General features: G+C 41.0%; 3 protein-coding genes and 1 non-coding gene across 4 annotated transcripts; 3 read left to right on the top strand and 1 right to left on the bottom strand.

The window, feature by feature from the left end:
* Nucleotides 1–1,413: 1,413 nt before the first annotated feature.
* Nucleotides 1,414–6,956, bottom strand: LOC112937912 (uncharacterized). Its single transcript, XM_026023087.2, has 4 exons — nucleotides 6,796–6,956; nucleotides 2,431–4,860; nucleotides 2,263–2,350; nucleotides 1,414–2,181 (listed from the first exon to the last, which is right to left on the bottom strand). The coding sequence occupies exons 1-4, from the start codon at nucleotides 6,954–6,956 to the stop codon at nucleotides 1,414–1,416; spliced, it is 3,447 nt and encodes a 1,148-aa protein (XP_025878872.2).
* A 3,646-nt stretch (nucleotides 6,957–10,602) lies between these two features.
* Nucleotides 10,603–11,854, top strand: LOC9272019 (uncharacterized). Its single transcript, XR_010739053.1, has 2 exons — nucleotides 10,603–10,789; nucleotides 11,227–11,854. It is a non-coding gene; the product is annotated as an uncharacterized protein (transcript).
* Nucleotides 11,855–14,166: 2,312 nt separating this feature from the next.
* Nucleotides 14,167–15,311, top strand: LOC4329797 (uncharacterized). The gene is made up of 2 exons (XM_015768647.3): nucleotides 14,167–14,349; nucleotides 14,737–15,311. Exon 2 carries the CDS (start codon nucleotides 14,737–14,739, stop codon nucleotides 15,253–15,255), a length of 519 nt encoding a protein of 172 aa, XP_015624133.2. The 5' UTR covers nucleotides 14,167–14,349; the 3' UTR covers nucleotides 15,256–15,311.
* Nucleotides 15,312–17,423: 2,112 nt separating this feature from the next.
* Nucleotides 17,424–18,334, top strand: LOC4329796 (heavy metal-associated isoprenylated plant protein 46). Its single transcript, XM_015768615.3, has 2 exons — nucleotides 17,424–17,527; nucleotides 17,652–18,334. Exons 1-2 carry the CDS (start codon nucleotides 17,522–17,524, stop codon nucleotides 18,174–18,176), a joined length of 531 nt encoding a protein of 176 aa, XP_015624101.1. The 5' UTR covers nucleotides 17,424–17,521; the 3' UTR covers nucleotides 18,177–18,334.
* The last annotated feature ends 4,011 nt before the right edge of the window (nucleotides 18,335–22,345 follow it).

The following is a 22,345-nucleotide window of genomic DNA, read 5'->3' as shown; positions in this document are numbered from 1 at the left end:
ATCTTAAAAAAATGTTGATAATGATTAATAAAACTATATAGGTGTTGATAATTTCCCAATTAGTGCTTCTAGCTAGTAAGTGGTATAAAACAATGCATGAAGCAAATTTGTTCCCTTGAATCTATCTTATTCCATCGGTATTAGTCATATTCCACTAATCTAAATTTAGGAATTAGGAATTTTGGCCAAACAAGCCCCATGATCCCATTACTTTTTCGCGAACACGCAAAAGGATTGCACTTCAATATGTACAGAGTTTATGTTACACAACATGATCAGCTGGGAGGAGACAGCACACCGTACTAAACCTACGGAGCGAACGCACAGAGTCAATGTTGCTTTCTCTCTCTAGTGCTGAGGAGAGATATGCGAATTTTTTTTTTTGATATTTTTTTCGAGTCTCGGAGCACACTGCAACCAACCATAGAAATTCTTAGCTCAAACGGACAAAAGATGAAGCATGAGGAATTTTTTCAAAGTTCTATCCAAGGGGTTCCGGAGCTTCTCGCCTAGAAAACATAATTTTGTAAGCGGAATTTGGTAGTTCTAATTTCACCGAACCCGGCAAAGCGGGGAGAATCGGATGTAACTTTTTCTGTAGATGTCTGTGGATATATTATATGTCTAATTTCGAGTCCGTATGAAAAAGATATGATTGTTTTAAAGAAGGTCAGTCGAATCAGGCACTAAAAGCACTAAAAACAATAGGTCACTCGCCCAACGCCAAACAAGGCGATCCCCGATGTCCGGCGAGAGCTGTATGTGAAGCACCGCACATGGTTTATCATGTCATGTGGTGCTGTACATATCCTAGGTGAGTGGTGCATCACGATTATATTTTTAAAAACATTTTTAGGCTCAACTAGTACCCATCACAAAGTGTCTACTATTATAAAAATTGAAGATGTTTTTGCTGGTACTTTGGTATGTCATCCGTATATGAGTCGTTTTTAAGTTTGTTCAGTTTTGAAAATACAAATCCGTATTTGAGTCGGTTTATAAGTTTGTTTGCTTTTGGAAATACAAAAGGAACCGTATAGGAAATCTCTATAAAAAACTCGCACACTAAGTAAGTTGAGACGATCGGATTCCTTCACCCGTTGCAACGCACGGGTATTTTTTCTAGTTAATAAAAAAATAAAGGCTCAACTAGTAGAGACTAAATCTGTAGTTTCATTGACACAGGCAAGTTGAAATGCCATTTAGGCCAACAAAGAATCAAAACTTGAAAAACGGATATGAATAGTTTGGCATCGAACCAATTATACATAAATTCCATAGATGAACATGATCTCAAATACAAATTGAGGCTATCTAAAATAATAGAACATATGGTCTCAAATAAGTAGAACATGGTCTCAAATACTAATTGAGCCTTACGACAAAATATTAAAACATAAAATTCAAACAGAACTATTCGTCGTCACTATCGACCTCCATAACTGAGTCATCTTCTTCGTTAAAATACTCCATAAGTGTGTCATCTTCTTCATCTTCATCTTCATCACCAATGACATTCACTTCTTTGCTAGATTCTTTCATCAACCGAGCAATTTCAGCAGCTTCAAAAACAGGGCCACGCTCATCATCTCTATTTAAAGGCGTATCATATATAATGCTAGAAACTGGTCGGCGTGGATCCTCCTCATCATAGCACTCGTCTTCTTGATATGCAGTAGCACTAACCTCCGTCTGACTTACGTTATAAAGATGCCTATGGTCAAATGTCTGTACAACTTGCCAATTTTCACCCAGCTTTGTATCTGGCAAATAGAAAACCTTCGTAGCATGAGTGGCCAATATGAAACAATCATTCTTGTACCACAAACTTCCAACATTGATGCTTTTAAAAAAGCCATCATCTTTAAGTGCAGTCCTCTTTCCATCCAGTTTGAACCAGTCACACTCAAACAAAACTACGGACCTCTCCTCTAAGTTATAGTCCAACTGAATTATCTCTTTTATGTTTCCAAAAAAATCAATTAACTGACCATTATGTGTAGCTTGTGACATTACTCCACTGTTCAGTGTCTTCTTGTTCTTGTCACGGTTAACTGTGTTAAACCGCACACCATTCACTATGCACGAGGAGTATTTTCTAACTCTCAAATCAGGACCGCATGCCAAGGAGAAGATATCAACATCCACCTCTTCTGGATTTGTACTATACTTCTTCAAAATCTGCCACATGCATACAACACACATATATTAGAAAAATAGAAGTTACATTATGCAATATATAACTTGACAATGAACACTAACATGGTTCCTAAACCAGGTCTGAAATCCTTGTCGAAGCATTCTTTCAATGTTAGGCACCCCTTGTGTCTCTAACTCTTCTATGAACAAACTGCAGAAAAAAAAATAAATTAGTGTGCAACACAAAGGTAGCATATAGAAGAAGTCTAAAAGTAAGTATATAGAACATACTTGACGTAATACTCAACTTGGGCACAGTTGTTTAGCACAAACCACACCATTTGATCAATGCCATTTTCATCATATACATATTCAGGTGCAGAAGTAAAATTAACTCCATGCCCAAAAACATCAACACCATAAGCTTCTTCATTGGAGAAACCTTTATTTCTTGGCTCCCGATTAAATCTTGTTTCAACATCGTCCATGTATTTAGAGCAAAATGTCAGACACTCATCAGCAATATAAGCCTCGGCAATTGAACCTTCTGGTCGTGACCTATTCCTCACATATCGCTTCAAAGTATATAGTCGCCTTTCAATTGGGTACATCCACCCATATTGCACAGGACCCCTGAGCAATGCCTCATCAGGTAAATGTATAGCAAGGTGTACCATCACATCAAAGAAAGCTGGAGGGAAAATTTTCTCAAGCTTCACCAAAATTATAGGGATTTCTTTCTTCATTTGAACCAGCACATCCTTGTTAAGAGTTCTGCTGCACAATTTCCTAAAAAACATCCCCAACTCAGCTATTGCTTCATAAATATCACTGTCCAGAAATCCTCTCATGGCAGCGGGCAAAATTCTTTGCAAAAGAATGTGACAATCATGTGTTTTCAGCCCCTGTACCGTTGTTCCCTCAGCATTTAAACATCTTGAGATGTTGGAAGCAAATCCATCTGGAAACTTGACCTCTTGTAAAAAAGCACAAAAAGCCTTCTTCTGTTCAGTAGACAAGGTATATCTAGCATGAGGCATCTCTCCATCCTCTCTAAATTGCAGCTCCTTTTTAATACCCAAATCTTTCAAATCAAGCCTAGCTTTAGCTGTGTCTTTTGTCTTGCCCTTTATATTGAGAATTGTCCCAATTAGGTTCTCACATATGTTTTTTTCAATGTGCATCACATCAAGATTATGTCTCACCTTTAGTTTTTTCCAATATGGCAACTTCCATAAACTAACCATCCGGCTCCAAATTTCCACATGACCCCCTTCAGAGTTGGAACGCTTCCTTTTCCCAGTTCCTTGTGGCTTCCCAGGTCTGACGTCTTTAACTCTCTCCAATTCAGCCAGCAACTCTTCTGTACAGAATTTACCTGGTGGATCATTGCTTTCGTGAAGTCCAGTAAACTCATTGTTTCTCCTCAAAGGATGTTCCTTTGGAAGGAAACGGAAGTGCCCAAAATAACCAATTTTGCTCCTTAAGGCATATGAAAGAGGATGCTTGTCACAATGGAGACAAGCAAAATAGCCCCTTGTTGTACGCCCTGAGAGAGTACTCAAAGCTGGGTAATCATGGATGCACCACAAAACCGCTGCACGAAGTTTAAATGATTTGCCAGTAATAGCATCATAAGTATCAACACCTGCCCAAAGCTCAAGTAAATCCTCTACAAGAGGCTGTAAAAATACATCAAAGTCCTTCCCAGGTGATTTCGGACCTGGAATAAGCAAAGCCATCATAAAGTTTGATTCCTCCATGCACTCCCACGGTGCTAGGTTGTAGGGCACAACAAACACAGGCCACATGCTATATTTTGTGTTCTTTTCTGAAAAAGGATTGAACCCATCAGTAGCTAGGCCAAGTCTAAGGTTTCTTGCATCCTTTGCAAAACCAGGATATTCACGGTCAAAATCTTGCCATGCCTCGCCATCAGCTGGGTGGCTCATATTATTCTCAACGGGCTGTCGCTTTAACTTGTGCCACTGTGCCGCTTCTGATGCTTCTTTGGTCGAAAACATCCTCTTTAGCCTAGGTGCCAATGGAAAATGCCGCAACACTTTTTGTGGAATCTTCTTTCTTTCTGCATCTTTCCATCTCGAGAGACCACAAACCGAGCAATTGTCATGCTTCTCATATTCCTTTCTGAACAGCACACAATTATTGTAGCACACATGTATTGATTCATAACCAAGACCCATTTCCTTTAGAATGCCTTTTGCTTCATCATATGATTTTGGGAGTGTATTGCATTCTGGGAAAGCATCAGCCAATAGCTTCATGTGTGCAGAAAAAGCAGAATTGCTGATCCTATATAATGACTTCATATGAAGAAGCCTTACCACAAATGAGAACCTTGAAAATTTGGTACAACCAGGATAAAGTTGACGCTTTGCCTCTCTCATGACAATATTCAAAAATGACTCTTTATCACGAGGTTCTTCAGCACCAACTTGATTTTCTACATCCGGTCTTGCTTGTGCCGCTGCAGTCTGTAGGTCTCCTAAAATTCCTTCCAAACGATCACCATAGTTGTCATCCTCTGTCACCATAGTTGTGGAACCATCATTATTTTCATTCATATCAATAGGATCGTCAATAACATTGACATCTAAGCTCTCTCCATGATGAATCCACCGAGTATAAGTAGTTTCCATACCATTCATCAGTATGTGCTTCTTCACAACAGCCTGTCTTTGGTACTTCTGATTAAGGCATCTGCTACATGGGCATAGAATTTCAACATTCTCATTGAATTTCCCCTGAATGAAACTCATAAATTCTTTGACGCCGTCAATGTATTCAGGGGAAAATAGTCTGCTGTGCACCCAACTTCTATCCATCTAATCAAACATTGTAGATAAACCACAATGAGCAAGCTGCACCAATTCAAATGCTACATCCAACTAAATCGAAGAAGAAGAAGAAGAAGAAGAAGAAGAAGAAGAAGAAGAAGAAGAAGAAGAAGAAGAAGAAGAAGAAGAAGAAGATATTACCTTGGCTGGCTGTTGAGGCAGATGGGAGAAGAGGCTTCAGGAGTCCGGTCAACAGCTGAATTTGTCACCAGGTGGACGCATGGCCGCACTCGGCATCGCTCGTTGGTGCGGCAATGGAGGGCGGCGGTGCTGCAGATCTACAGGATGGCGTTGTAGGGCGGCGGTGGTGCCTGATGTCGCTGTTCGGCTGGTGTGCAGCGGTGATGCGCGATGGCACGGTAGGCAAGGAGGCGGCGTTGCTGAACGACGCGGCAGTGGTGGGCAGCGGCAACGCCGCTCCTGCCAAATTTCGCCGTCGGCGGCGGCGGTGTCTTAGATTGGTTGCGGCTGGGTGTCGAACTGAATAACTGAGTCACGGTTGAGGAAACCTTACTCCTCCATACATACACAGGTCAAAAAGAGTACAGAATCCTACAATAACACATCAAACCAACTAGCGCAGTGGTAGGATGGGGCGCCTTCTACTAGTAGGTCATGGGTTCGATTCTCGTTGGTTGCATTTTTTTCTTCTATTTTACAAATTCGAGTTCTTTTTTTCTTTTCGAAATGCCAACTCCGGCTGCTGGGCCCCATTTTCGAAATGCCAACTCCAGCTGCTGGGCCACACTGTGGGCAACATCCTGGACCAACTCAACTCGAGTGAATGGCATTAATGGGCCACGCCAACAGGGATGCTGGGCCAATAATAAATAAATAAAAATATATAAGTGCAGAAGTGGACATCTACAACAAGTGGTTCAATTGGTAACATATTTCCTACCTTCCTGCTCAATGTGGGTTCAAATCCCACATGCTGCGGATTTTTCCCCCATGCGCACCATATTTTTTTAGTTTGCCATATTATGCATCATATACATGTAACAAATTAACAAAATTATTTTGTTCAAATTTAACAAATCATCATATACATGTAACAAATTAACAAAAATATTTTGATTTTTTCCGCATGCGCACAATATTTTTTTAGTTTGCCATATTATGCATCATACACATGTAACAAATTAATAAAATTATTTTGTTCAAATTTAACAAACCATTATATACACGTAACAAATCAACAAAAATATTATGTTCAAATTTAACAAATATTTTGATTCTTCTTGCAATCATATTTTTTGTTTTTCTTTGCGCTACAATTTTTTTATTTTTCTAGGCTAACTAGAGTATGACGAATTTAAAATCATACATTGTTTTTTATTTTTCTAGGCTAACTAGAGTATGACGAATTTAAAATCATACATTGTGACGGTCCTGATAAAACCGTCACGAGTTTGTGGGCTGTGAATATCCACTGGGCTCATCTGTGACGAAAAACAAAATATCGTCACGGAGTATGTCTGTCAGTGACGATCCGTAAATCCGTCACGGAGAATCCATCACGGATTAACAAGTTTCTTGTAGTGATGATAGTAATTTTTTTACCTACCAATATAATGAACATCCATGATAGTAATTTTATGGGAACAGGTTGGATTGGGTTGGCACCCTAATCCAACCTGTTCCCATTCACTCTCCAATCTCTATCCTTTTTTTCCGGATCTGGGAGTAGCCGGCAGCATCATCGGCCACCGGGGCGACAACCTCTCCCTACACCGGCGACGTGGTTTGCTCCGAGGGAGTGAGCCTAGGCGGCAGCTCGTGGACATAGATGGTGCACCGCTGGATCTGACTCCTCTCCGGTGTTGCAACAGAATCAGGGGCATAGAGGAAGCCTGTCCTGGTCGTCTGCGTCACCTTCCGCCGACACAGTCCTGCGCGGTCGTCGGCGAGCACATCCGCGCGTTGCCCTGATTCTGTTGTGTATTTTTTGCACGCCATTTGTGGTCGTCGTCCACCTTCAGTGAATAGTGATGGATACTACAGCTGCGTGCCTTCTTTTTAAGCTATAAAATGAATCTTCGTCCTTTTTATAGATGTGTATTTTTTCCCTCACATTATAGATGTGTAATTTTTTGCCTCACATAATGACGCGGCACGGTACGGCTGCGGGCACGGTGGTGACGGGCGACTATGGGCGGGAGACGCAGCGGCTCCGCCTCCACCGCCGAGCGACGGCGTGCGCAGCGTCAGCCGATCTGGCCGTTGATTGTTCGACCGTTGATTGTTCGACCATTTATCTTATACAAAATTTTAGTATAAATATGTAAAAGTAAAAGTGTAAGTTTATACTATAATTTCTTTATGATAAAAGAAGTCATAACAAAATAAATGATATTTATATAATATTTTTAATAAGGAAAATAATCGAATGTCATCTAAAAGTCAACGATGTCATGCATAGGGAGTACTAATTAGTTTTCTTTGGTTTTCTCGGGAGAGGTCGTGAAATGACGATGGCTTGTCATTATTACAAAATCCATTTTTCCTAATGGCCATAACACATTTTCACCAGCGGACTCTCTATCCGCATGTGATCAGGGTCAATGAAAATAGATAATCATCGTAGGTGGGCCTTATCGGCTTGCGAAAAACAGTTTTCAATGGCGGCTACATTATACGGACCGCCAGCAAAGAGATTTTTGGCTAAAAAAAATCGACCGGCAAAAATATTAAATTTTATTTTTAGAACCTCCAAAACCAGATTCACAATCTACATCAGTTTGTCATTAATCCCGCAATCACAAATCCAAATCAAACATCACATCCCACAATCGCAGATTCTATGAATTTGCATCTAATCCCACAATAACAAATCCACAAATCAAACATCGCATCCTCCAATCCCACAATCACAAATTCAAGAAATCACAAACCACAACATGCATGCAACACACTAAAGATTCACAAATCGACCACCACAGCGCACTTGGACACTAGTGTAGAGCATCTCCTGCCGGCGCGGAGGAAGGAGGTCGAGGTCCACGTCGCCGAATCTTTGTACTTGTTGTTGCCAACACACCGTAGGACCCACGCCTGCAAGCCTCGTCGTCGCCACCCGCTCATAACCTTAGCCACGGCCAAGCTCCGTCGCCGCCTGAGCTTCATCACCCATCGACAGGCGCGCCCGAGCTCCGTCGGCCCACCTGTGGGCCTCCCCACCACCAAATTCACCACCCGAATACCTCCCTGTCGTCGGATCCGCCTCCAGCCACCGGATCCGCAGCCCACGCACCTCCCGCCACTGGAACCACCGCTCGCGGTCCTCCCCGCGCGCCTCCTTTGTGGATATATATTTCCGTTAAGCTAGGTTGGCTGTGTACCCTTTGCAGATATCGATGCCGGTTTAATAAAATATCTATTATTAAAAAACGGTGAGCTAGCGAGAAAAACACACTTGACAAATTATGATGACATAGTCAAATATAGAGGAATTATAAAACGTCACTTGCTCATTAATTACTTTGAAGAATATTAACTTTGGCTTTGCTTGTTTCAATGTTCTGCCCTGACTTACTGAAGAAACATCAGACATCTTTCGGCTAGCTTCATAAAATGATACACTAGACGATCTGAGTTTAAAATCTAATTATTTGATATTTAATTATTCTCTAATATTCGCGTATTCGGAGAGAGATTGCGTCTGTCGATCTTATTCCCTACACCTACTAGATACGATTGAACAGGTCACAAGGGCTGGGGCGTGAGACATAAGATTATATTAGTTATTATTTACATAGATATCCCATTGTATGTCAACAAGATGACTGAGAGTTTGAGAGAGATGTTCATTATGGAGATCATCAAGTCAAAATCATTAATTTTGAGATGTGTACACTTTCGGCCTTTCGGGAAGGCTATGACCACATATATAGTAGGACCAATATATATTTTTTAAAAAGAATATATTATTGTACTTTGGCAGTCTAGATATGTATATACGGAGAGCTGAGCTACTAGATATCTACACCTACTAGGGAAAAAAAATATTATTGTACTTTGACAGTCTAGATATGCTAATATAGTCTTGACAACATTTAGAAATTACATTATATTTTTATAAAATTTGCATGGGGATTAAGAAGCTAAGCCTAGGACTCAGATTCTAGTTGTCCTAAGCCTAGCTACGTTCTACTCCCTCCGTCCCATAAAAAACCTACTAGTACCTGTGACATATCCATATACTACGAATTTAGACATACATCTATTCAAATTCATTGTATTAGAATATTCAAATTCATCGTATTAGAATATGTCACATCCGGTTCTATATTTGTTTTTTTATGGGATGGAGGGAGTAGTGTTTATACTTTTTTTTTTCTTTACAGTGATCATTACGAGTGTTGTGGAAAGACAAACACTTATCTCTAAGTATATAAAGGCAATAAAAATCATATCTTGGAGTCTATTTATAACTTACAAGCATCTGAAGCAAACTCTAGTGTTTTGTTTATGTTGGGTTTTACATAATCATCTCTTTGATAGGAACATTTACATGGTATACTTGTCATTTCGTAACCTGTCTAGCCTAGACAACTTTTGTGGGTCAGCGTTCTCATAGAAACGTTCTTTAGAGTTGACCTTCTTCGGCCTAGTTGGCCTACAGGATCGAGCTTATGGTGGTGTTTAAATGTCCTGAAGATATAGATGAAGATAAAAATTAAGTGTTTCACGTAAAACGAGGTTGTAATAACGTGTGACTAATTGAGTTTTAATTATTAATTACAAACTTGAAAAATATATTAATATGATATTTTAGAACAACTTTTATATAGAAAATTTTCGCACGAAACGTACCGTTTAGCAGTTTGAAAAACGTGCTACGAGTATCCAAATTTAATCCAACTTTTGTTGGAGAAAATGTTTGTGTCCTATCTATCCAAAATGTGAGAAGCAGCTAAACCTTTTCATAACACAAGGATCGATCGACGAATTGATAGCCCGCTCCCCACCTCATAAGCAATCTCACGAATGTCCATAACGTACGCCTCCTCACGGATGGATCGCTCAATCTGGACTAGCTAGCTACTCCTAGTTTTTCCCCCTTTTTATCTAAGGCCACCTCATATCTTATCTTACGTTTATTTTGGTCTGGAAAATAGAAATGTGCGTACTTGGGTTTCCATGAACTTCGCTTAAATAGTGACATATATATATCCAGAAATTATATGTGTACATATTGTGAGGATGAATTAACTAAACTTGCCACATTTGTGGCCGACGGCCCTGGCAAATATAATTGAGTTTGCTTTTGTAGCTGAGCACCTCCATTTGTGGTTAAATCGATCAAATCGAACGATTGACTTTCACTTAATTTGCAACTCGATTAATTTCCGGTGAATCGAACGAGCACGTACGTATGGTAGATGCCAAGCGTACTTGCATATATGAAGTACTTGCATGCAGTTATTAGCCTGCTAGTATATTACAGTACATATTTCTTTACCTTGAATCGGTCGATCGACGGCGTCAAGAAGCTCAAAATTAAGCACCGGTTCGTCATCTACTAAGAGTACGTATACAGTACTAGATCACATGTATGTGCCTCATCCTGCCTATATAAACACGTCTAGTTACGTTATCGATCGATTCTCATCACACACTCGAAATAGTTCAAATTAAACTAGCAATTTCGATTACATATATCTTCACTTCGTGAGGAGAGAAATTAAAAGAATACATGGCGTCGTCCTCCTCGTCGTCGTCGTCCAAGGCTTTGCTTGTTTTCGCTCTCCTGCTCGCTGCTGCTTTCGTCGCCTCTGCCGAACAAACTCGTGAGCACACACCGACACACCGTACCTCATTAATTCGTGCATATAATTTAGTTTGATTTTCATACTGGAGTTGAAATATTTTCTTAATCAATTCGATCGTTTTTCTCACACACACACACACATGCATGCATAATTTCATCTTTTTTCAAAAAAAAATTTAACGAACCGGCTCATCGATGAATTATATATTGTGCTCGTCGGTTTGATGAACTTGAACATAGGCACGTACTCTCTCCGTTTCACGATGTAAGTCATTCTAACATTTCTCATATTCATAGTGATGTTAATGAATCTAGACATATACATCTATCTAGATTCATTAATACCAATATGAATATAGAAAATAATAGAATGACTTACATTGTGAAACGGAGGAAGTACATATTTGTTTTTGCATTTAATATGTAGGTAACGCGTGCTCCCAATTAATGCTGCAGATGACGACGGTGACAATCCGCCGGAGTCGCCGGACCACGAAGACCCACCGCCCTCCCCTGAATACTACGACCCACCGCCATCGCCGGACTACTATGACCCGCCGCACTCACCGGACTACTACGACCCGCCGCCATCACCGGACTACTACGACCCGCCACCGTCGCCGTACTACGGCGGAGGCGGTGGATATGGCAAACCACCGCCGCCGCCGCCATGCTGCCCATGCAAGGGTGTCTAGGACTGATGCGACTGGTCCGGCGAGTGCTGCTCGCCGTAGGCCGATGGAGCGAGCTCCGTACAACTCATATGAAGCAGATCACACATGGTGGTTCATAAATAAACACTTCTCCTTAATTAAATATTATTCAAAATTACTAGAAAAATGTATACAGTTCAAATAAAATAGTTGATGTCATGATCTGATACCTATGGTGTCATGCTGACATCATCATGATATGAGTATTACGTCCGGTATCACGGTATCATATTCGATATACCTATCTAGTATCATAGATACCACATCTGATACCTAAGGAAATAGCATTATAAGTATTACATATTCTTTTTTATCGAAACGATATAGCATTATGTAGTAGCCCTCAATTATTATTTGCATGTACTTTTATATACACCTGAGTATTAGTCTTAGTAACATACATCACTATACCATATTAATCTACTCGACTACTCCCTTTATTCAAAAATATAAGCATGCATATTTAGCGCTCCAGCTACATACCCAGAAATACTTTCTCAACTTCTCAAATTGTAAGTTTGCAAGGTGCCACAGATAATTGTTGTTTTGGGCTGAAGAAATGGGCCATGCTCCCAATAAATCCTCAACAGTCCAAATCAAATCCATATGTACAAGCCCATCACTAAGGAGGAGGCCGTTGATACGCAACCAGCTCCACCTCTATTACGTATACGTATATGCATATGCATACAAAGTATATAAATTTGTGTATATATATAATGTATATATAAATTTATATGCGTATATATAAAATATTTGTGTATATACTTGGTACATATACACTTATACAATTTTTTATATGTATAAATTTATATTACACACTATAAAGAATTATATATATATATATGTATATATATGTATATATATATATATGTATATATGTATATATGTATATATGTATAAAAACTATGTATACATGTATATAAGTTTACATGTTAATGTATAAATTTTGTATTGTATATATAAATTTTACACGTATAAAATTAAAAACAAACTTAAAAAGTAAAAAAGTTGAAGAAAATAAATAGGCCAAAATTACTGAGCCCATGGAAAAATCAAGCCAAAAAGGAAAAAGAAGTATGCATAAAACCAATCTAGATTTAGCCTATATAGTAAAAAAATTATTAAACCGACATTTACATAAAAAAGAAAGTAGATAAGCCGACAAAACATACGTATGCCAAAAAATGAAAAGGCGGGGTTCTTCGTGCGAGTAGGCCGGTGCGTGACTAGTCACGAATTAGCACTTTCGCATCTAATGAGGCCTTTTTCAGTTGGGTCTCACGTGATGGATAGGCCAGCCCATTGGGCCTTAGGCCCGCCACCTAAAAAGGTGAAAAGGTTTGGTCTCATCTTTTCGCTTATGCTTATCCTTATCAACCAAAATTCAAATTTTCAACATTAAATTTGGAGTTAATTTTGAGGGTTTTTTATCGAAGTTTATTTTTCAGCATTTGCTTTTAGATCACTAATAACACGTATATAAAAATTTTTTTGCAAATTATTTTTCATTCGTAAATGTGACATTTGACTTATCCCCATTAAGCCATCCGATGGCCTCCTCGGTTGCAGGACCCCGTCCTGGACGACCGATCGACGACCCAATCATCGTAGCTCGCGGCGAGCCGACCGACGACCAGCGCCGGCGTGCTCGCATTTTCCGAGCTCACCTAACGGATCGGCGAATGAAATTAATCCTACGCGCGCCCAAATAAAATCGCCCTTCTCCTATGGCGTCACACACTCACACTTGTACTGGTGGTGTTTGGTTTGAAAAGCTAAAATATTCTAAACAGACATGTGGGCTTGGGGTTTCCACGAATTTTGCTTTCATATGACATATATATTTGATGCAAATGGGCATGCCTATGGCGTGATTAGTTGTTGACATTGGTGGCCGGGCCATCGTAAAGTTGACCTTTTATGAATAATGTACTCCTCCCACTCATTTCTCGTGTGGTTCTGATTTTCCGCACCCAACATTTAACCATCCGTCTTATTTAAAAATTTTATTAAAAAAAATTAAAAATAAGTTGAGCATAAAGTACTATTTATATTTTATCATCTAATAACAATTAAAATACTAATTATAAAAAAGTTTAATAAGACAAGCGATCAAATGTTAGACATAAAAATTTATAACTGCAATTAATTAAAATGGAACAATGGAACGGAGGGAGTAATCGGCAACCGGGGATTAATGCGGTAATCAGAATGGCAAAACGGTTAGGGCACCCACAATGGTTATCTATAGGCTCTCTACAAGAGATCCATGTCAGCATATTTTCCTACTTGAAAGGTATTAAATGAAGAGAGAGAGAGAGCAAAGCTATCTACTAACTTAAAGATAGTCTATAGAGAAAAACGAGGCAATGAATGAGAGAGATATAGATACCAATATAGACATACTATTAAGGTGGTTTACTATTAATCGAGTCTATTGCTGAAATATACATGTTTTATAGAGAGCACCTTACTTTACTATTGTGGATGCTCTTATAGCTGGTCGCTAGTCAGCTTAATTATATATGTTCTGCTATACGTATAACCTTGAATCGGTCGACATGAGAAGACGCAGTGTGTCATCAACTAGTAACTAACGCACTACTACCAGAACCCTAAATCTCATAAGAAGGCTTCATCCTGCCTATAAATACGCTTGGTTTGCACGCATAGGCTTCTCACCACACTCGAGATTGTGCGATCCAGTCCTAATTAATTATACCGTGAGTTGAAAATTAATTAAGATCACTTAAGGTCTTAAAGCTAGCAGCCATGGCGGCATCGTCCAAGTTGGCTTTACTGGTGTTCACTCTCCTGCTCGCCGCCGCTGCTTTCATCCACGTCGCCTCCGCCGAAGAAACACGTACGTGAGCTAGCTAGCTAGCTAGCACACACCCTGCATGCATATATATACATACAATTTTTCGTTAAATTTTCTCCTGCACATACACATATATACTGCTTCCTCCGTTTCACAATATAAATTATTCTAGTATTTCTCACATTTATATAAATTATTCTAGTATTTGTTACATTTATATTGATATTAATGAATCTAGACATATATATCTATTTAGATTCATTAACAATAATATTAATATGGATATTAAAAATACTAGAATGACTTACATTATGAAACGGAGGGACTACGATACGATATACTACTACATGTATTGTGTTCATGCATGCCTTCTTCATAGTATTCATTTAGTATTAATTAGTATTTGATATGTCGTCTATATGCATGCAGATGACGATCACGACGGCGGCGATCACGACCCGTCGCCATCGCCGCCGGACCACGAGGACCCGTCGCCGTCGCCGCCGGACCACGAGGACGAACCGCCGCCGCCGTCGTCTCCGGGGAAGGAGGACGTCTGCAAAGGCAAGGGGTGCTGCGACTGGTCCGGCGGCGACTGCAAGCACTACTGCGACGGATACGACGACAAATCCTGCTGCGACGACTGGTCCGGCGACTGCCACAAGTGCTGCTCCAAGTAGCCCGGCCCGCCGTATATACGTCGATATCGCCGTACGCCGTACTATGTGTGTATACGACTGTATACGCAACACAAGCTCGATCGTAGTATTGCTTATTGCACTCTTCGTCGTCATCAATAAATTAAGGCACGCGTGTCAGCGTGTGTACGCGGTGCCGACGTGCGTTTGTACGTACGTGTACGGCTTGCTAGGCCATGAGTGTGAGCTCTTTCCAAAGGCTACATGTACTATGCGCCAGTCGATGGCTTATAATATTGTAATAACATAAGTTGTGCGTGAGTGTAACATGATATAATATAATAATAATAATATGATGTGCGTGTATGTTTGAACGTGAATAATATAGATCTGCCGTTCAAAATAAAGCTATAGGTGTAGTTGTAAAATGACTTTTCGTTTATAGGTTTTCATTAGAGAGAATTTATCATGAGATACTTAAGAAGTAATTTTCATGGTGAAGGTCTGAAAAGAAAATAAAAACACCGTTGTTAGTTTGTTACCTTCAGTCCGAACACCTTTCGCCGAGGAGAAGAAGAAGAAGAAGAAATGGAAAGTGTTAAAAGGCAACCCAAGGTGTATTTCTCTGGAAACTGGGCCATGATCTTCATATGGTTCTATATTGGGCCGTTCTCGCAAGAAGTGATCATTAATGGGCCAAATCACCTCTTGAAAGAAATAATGGGCCAAATGATCAAATCCATGGGCACTAGCCCAGTAATGATTTATTCTTCTTTGTGAAGTTTCTGAAATAGAAATTTCGTTCTTTTCCTCCCTTCTGAACCATTATACTTATTTCCTAAGGAACATCCGAAAGGCAAAGCATGTGTTAAAAGTGAAATCTTACATCATATTGGGTTCTGTTTATTCTCTTCAAGGAAGAGAAAGTCCCACCGAACACGTGTTAAAGTAGCAGAATCACAAAAGACGGTTGATTATTCCTGGGAAATTTTGTTTTATTCGGGAGACATTTCCTGGTTCAATTCTCTTCTCATTTTCTTTACGGAGAAAGTGAGAGCTTTCTTACTCAATTAAAGATGCTTTCGTTCACCAAGAATTAAAGATTCAATTAATGGCCGGTGGAATATCACCCAAATTAACTATTTAACCAAACCGCTAATCCAGCTGAGGAATTTTTTTTTTAGAATGGGAAATCGCAAAAATATAGATCGGTTAGGCAAAATCGTAAGTTTAGCACCCTGTCAAACAACCGTGGTTTGACGGGGACCTATCAAACTGCAACAGTTCAATAGGGTAGTTGGTCAAAATAAAAAATAAAAAAAGTACATAAACAGTGACGCTACAGTGATTGGTAGGGGCATGTCGAACTACCCATGTTCGATATGTTTGATGAACAGTGCCACTACAGTGATAATTCTCTTTTTTAAAATTTTTTTATCACCTCGACAAGTACCATGTCGAAGATAGATACCCTGTCGAACAACCGACCTATATTTTTGTGATTTTCGTCTAACCGACCTATATTTTTGTGATTTTACTTAAAATCGTATTATTTCTTAAAATAAATTCTGCAGCTGAGTGCTACACTGTTTTGCTCTCTCCGCATCTTTGATAAAGTCGATGTAGCCCAATTCTGTGAAGATATAAACAACATTCACAAAAATAGTACGATCAATTGTTACGAACTTACAAACTGAATCGCAAAACCAAGAACGGTGTTCAGCCAACAGAAAATTAACTCGGGGTTTTGCAGGCGGCAGCTTGCGCTGCATCACGGAAACATCCGATTGTGCATCACGCACGGGTTAATTAACAAAACTCAACTTGTTTCTAAGTAGGGAAAAACAAACTAGAGAACGAAAGAAATTAATGTTTGTTTTTGAAAAAAAAAAAAGAGAACGAAATGGAAGAGATTGAAGATACATGCATGCATGAATCGTTGATAGTCTGATGAAGTTGGATTGACCAAAAAATAATAATTGTCAACTCCTAACTCCAACCTCCACTGGATGATTTTTTTTTTTTGAGCCGATAATCATTTGAGTTATCATTTTTCTCACCTGCACTCGAGCTTATCACTTTCAGCTCACCAAAAACCCGAACCTTGTAACCCATTTTTGTACACCCCGATCGGACCGTCCGATACACCGACTGTCCTGCATCCAACGGCCGAGATCGATCGCTCTGCACCAATCAAATGGAGTACAAGCGACACGTACCCACGTAACATCCATTAAATTACTTGGAGTCTTCCTCGCAGTCAACCGTCCATAAAAAATTTTCGGCTCCCGCCGTGTTCGTTGATAATTGGTTCGGATCCCCGCTGCTTCGTCGCAAATTAAAAGAATCTCTTGAAAAAGATGTGCCACCCAACGCCGCAACCGCAAGGTGAATTGGAATTGCCCTGAAACCGGTAGTAGCATCTGTGTGCACGCATAATCTCAGTATAAAAGCCCGCGACATCACGCTATATCTGCTAATCTGCTCTGCTCTGACACAAACCAATTCGATCAATTCTGCTCTCTCTTCAGATCGAACGCTAGCTTGCTCGATCTGTTGCAAAATTGTACGGCGCCATGAGGGTAAATTTGCTCTCTCTTCAGAATTCAGATTGATTGATTGGTCTTAGTGACGATATATGAAGATGAATTGAATTTTCTTTTCTTTTTTTTCTAATGGATATATGTTGCTGTGTTCTTCTTGCAGACGGAGATGCTTATCAGGATGCAGGCGAGCTCGGAGAAGAATGGGAACGCCAAGGCCATGAAGGTGGCGGCGGCGATGGACGGCGTCGAGTCCGTGACGCTGGCCGGGGAAGGTCGGAACCTGCTGCGGGTGGTCGGCTCCGGCGTCGACTCCAACCACCTCACCAGCCGCCTCCGCCGGAAGGTCGGCCACGCCGACATCGTCGAGCTCCGCACCCTGCACGACACCTACCCACGTGGCGCCGCCGCCGGCAGCTACGCCGCCACCTCAACGAGCGGCCGCCTCGGCAGCAGCAACGGCGGTTACTACTACTCCTCCCAGCTCTCCGCCGGGCGCGGCGGCGCCTACAGCTCCGGCGGCCACCAGCTGTACGGCGGCGGCTACGACTCGCCGTACTACCACCAGGCGCCGCAGCATCCGTACGACGGCGGCTACTACCCGTCGCCGTACGGCGCCGCCGCGGTGCAGCACGAGTACTACACGACGAGCAGCAACGACGATCCCAACGGCTGCTCCATCATGTAGCAACGACTATAGTTTAAGCTTAGCTATTGTGTATAGCTGTTTCTATTTTTTTTTTCTATGATTTCTTCTTCTCATTTCATTTCGGTGAGGTTTGAGCAGTGTTTACTACTACTATTTGCTGGTGAGGCTGCTAAATAACTGGGGAAATTTGTGCTTCAGTTGATTTGTTTGTTCATCTCTGCATGTAAACAGATTTGTGTGAAGCCGTGATCGGTCGAGATAGAGGGGCTATGGTTTTTGTCAGCCCCTTCGATCGTTCCATTTGATTGTAATTAATTGTTAATTTGCAGCTGTGTTGTTTTCAGATCTGCCAAGATAAATCAGTGTGAAATGCAGAAATGATGAATGAATTTTCAGAGATGCACATCGACCGACATTGATTGGCTGAATCTTTTTTCCTTTCGGGAAGTAGGAATCGATCCTTTACACTGCAGAACACACTAGTACACCATATTTGTGTGAATTGTTTTCACATAACGTAACGTGGAAGCTAGTCAGTAGTCACCTAGATATACAAATTAAGCAACAGAACAAGTCGTGTTATCGGTAAATTATCATCTCTTGTATTGCACATTTGTCTTCTGGGGCTAATGACAATTGTCAAGAGTTCGGGTGATTCATAGTCACACCAAACGTAGATAATTGGATGATTTGATGTGTTAGACACAGAGACAACGACAGAGGGTGGATGGGAGATCAGTCTTAGCCATCGCTGTATTGAGTTGCCTTTCTGCCAGGCTCCACAATATTGGGAGAAGGCAGAGCACAGATAAAAGGTCTTGCGCAATCCAAGTGAGAAAATTGACATTTGTCAACAAAATGGAAGAAAAATATGGCTTATGTATTTAATTAAACCTCTGCAGTATTACACAGAGCATCTTTAATAAGTATTGAACGGAAAAATATATAGTGTCCAGTATAAACTTCATGTACAGTACAAACATGAAAACTATATATCATCAGATACATGAATGTACACACCTAAGATGGAGAGTAAAAAATTTACTCAAAATAATATGGACAAATCACATATATCTATTTGTGCATCCTATGATAGCTTTTTAGTTTACACTACACAGTTTCCCGTGTTGGATAGAGTATCTATCATTAAATATGTTGTTTAGAAATAGAGCGGATTTTTTTTACTTTGGACCACACTTTATTATCAAAAATTTTGTTTTCGATCCTCATTTGATCTATCTTCTCACTTTGTACCAAATAATTTTATATTTGTTATACTTTAGTCCACCTTAACTCTCTTTTCAAGCCATATCTATCAAATCCTTAGGCAAAAATATGGCTGGGGCATGGATGAGGGAGTTTATTGAGGTGTGAGTGATCCAAATTAAAACTTTGTTAATAAAATATGGTACAAAGTATAATTAACTCTTAGAAATATACTAAGTCGTATGTTAACAGTTTAATTTTGAGCTTGACCAACTATTAATTAAATAATATTTAGGTTTTTCAAAAAAAATATTATTGTATTCATGTTCAAAAATACTAGACCATGAGTATGGTTCTATAACTTTGAGCAAAATTGTGTAAGAGATATTTACAATCAAATTTCATTGTTAGGCAGTTAATATAGTACGTGATGTGATATATTTCAGTACTATAAATCGATGTGACATATGCTAATATCATGAATCTGAACATTTATTTATTCAGATTCGTGATACTGAGATATATCCTACTCCCTCATCCCATTTTAAGTACAACCATAAGTTTCCGTGTCTAATGTTCGATGGAGTATAGCTAGCTTTTGGTCGGGAAAGCATTCCAAGGATCGAAACGGTAATTTCCCGTCTGTACAACGATGCGTCGTCGATGACTCGATGGCAACCCCACCCGGCCAGATTAAGCAACGTCGCGAGCACGGTTAAGTTAACCAACATACTTGCGCAAGTTGCACATGGACATACCCGTGCAGTTAATTAGTTTGGTCGCACGCGCGCGATCCTTTTCTCCGCCCCCTAGCTGCTAATTAACATGTTGCGTCATCGGAGACGGGATCGGAGGACGTGTTTTCCGTGACGCGCGCGCCACTGCGCCTCGCCGACCGCCCCCGATCGACGACGTATAAAAACGAGTACGACGACTTGGACATGAGTCCGCGGGTTTTAATTTTCGCCCGTCGCCACCGGTGTACATGTGGATCAGCTACCGCGCGCGCGCCCACGTATATATCACGATCGGCCACCGAGTTTAGCACGTACGTACGTTTCGCGATCTCAGCGGCAGTTTTCCTAGCTAGCCCATGTGGCATACGATGCGTACCCAAAGTAGCTAGTGTCGCGCGCGCGCGCGACTCGCGCCTACGATCCTGTACGTGGTCGAATCCCTGTCCAAGCAATCTAGTCCTAGCAGCAGCAGCAGCAGCTACGACACGTATACGTACGATCGAGAAGGTACAGTACGCACGTTGCGTTGCGCGTGGCACGAATTGCCAGGAACTTGAGCTCGGTGCTTCAGTTTCTCGCCATATATGATTGATTTTATCATATCTTTCTCGCTGATCCGTCGACGACGTTTAATTTGGCCGGTTTCATGCAATAGTTCTTGGCCACAGCTGGTTAATGAGCCGATCGATCCCTACTCTGGTAGTATTAGTTGTTTGGTACATCGCGATTTGCTCCTGGAAGCAGTGGGCGGTGGCGCCGATAGAGAGCGAGCGAGCTAGCTTAGAGCATCTCCAATAGCCTCTTCAAATTAACCTCTCCAAAAACTCATATAGCCAACTCTCTATCTAATTTGGCTAGTTAAATTAGATGATCACTCCAACAGACTCTCTACTGATCCTCTCCAAAATAACAAAGGACCCACATGTCAGTCTCTACTCCTCTTCTTCCCCCCCCCCTCTCTCTCTCTCTTCCTTCCTTCTTTTTCTTTTTCTCTTTCCTTCCTTCTCATCGTCGCACGGAGGGCGCGGCGCCGGCAAAGGACGACGATGGCAGAGGGACGGCGTCGGCAAAGCAGAGGGCAGCGCCGTGGAGGGGCGGCGCTGTGGAGGGGCGGCGCGGAGGGACAGTGGCGCGGAGGGGCGACGGCGGCGTAGGGGCGGCGCGTGGAAGGGTGGCGCGGAGGGGCGCCGCCAGCGGAGGGGCGGTGGGGCGGAGCCGGCGGACGGGCAGCGGCGCGAAGCGGCGAAGGCGCGGCGCCGACGCTCATCTGACGAGAGAGAGAAGGGGGAAAAGAGATGGGACCCACAATTTGGCTAGGTTATTTTGGCTGGCCAAATTTGGCCAGCGGGAGGAGTAGTTTGGCTAGCCGGATGGCTTAGCCATCCGGTTAGCTAGTCTGTTGGAGCATGATTTGCTTTAAAATTGCTAAAATTTAACTTGGAGAGTTGAATAAGGAGGCTGTTGGAGATGCTCTTAGGCCGGACCATGTACGTACATGTGTATGTACTGTTCAGTACTCTCTCTATCTTTTTTTATAGACATATTTTCAAATCTGAAAAATTTACTTTTGATAAGCATATTTCAATCCAACCACCTATTATCTTAATGACTTTCTCGGATTTAATGCATGACTCTCTATTCTTCTACACAAGATTAGTTATATGGACATCGAGAAATGTAAATATTAATGAATCACTTATTTATGAGAAATAACTAGTAGCATATTTAAATAAATGATAAGTAAAATTACTTATTCTTAGTCATTGTGCCAAGATGAAATATAACTATCACCGATCTCTACAAGTGTAGCGAGGGATAACAATCGACGATAGATGATGTGACGCCGACGAACCATGCAAATTAAATGATCATGCATGTAGATATATATCCATCGGCTTTAATTCGATACATGTATTTGCTGAAACTATATGTGTCGGTATCAAATTATCTAATCTCCTTTTTGTCAGTTCGTTTAATTTGCCATACCCCAGACCGATCTCGATCGGGTATGTCCTCCGTGCGTGCAACACTCGGAATTGCTCCACAACTAACTTGCGACAGTAAGCTAGGCTATATATTGGCACGTCGGGCACGTGAAATATTTTGTTTTGATACACAGAGCGCAAGCAAGATAACCATGCCATCAATTTTCTTAGACAGATCAGATCGATCTCGGGTAGATGATCTTCTTCTTCTTTTTTTTGTTTATTGCAACTGCTTGACTATAGGTCTACTACAAATGCTTTTTAACTCCGCCGTGCATGC

The sequence above is a fragment of the Oryza sativa genome, chromosome 2, assembly GCF_034140825.1.
Source record: "Oryza sativa Japonica Group chromosome 2, ASM3414082v1".
NCBI classification, from domain to species: Eukaryota; Viridiplantae; Streptophyta; class Magnoliopsida; order Poales; family Poaceae; genus Oryza; species Oryza sativa.
Note: the sequence above shows the minus strand (reverse complement) of the source record. Positions and strands in the feature narration are given on the sequence as shown.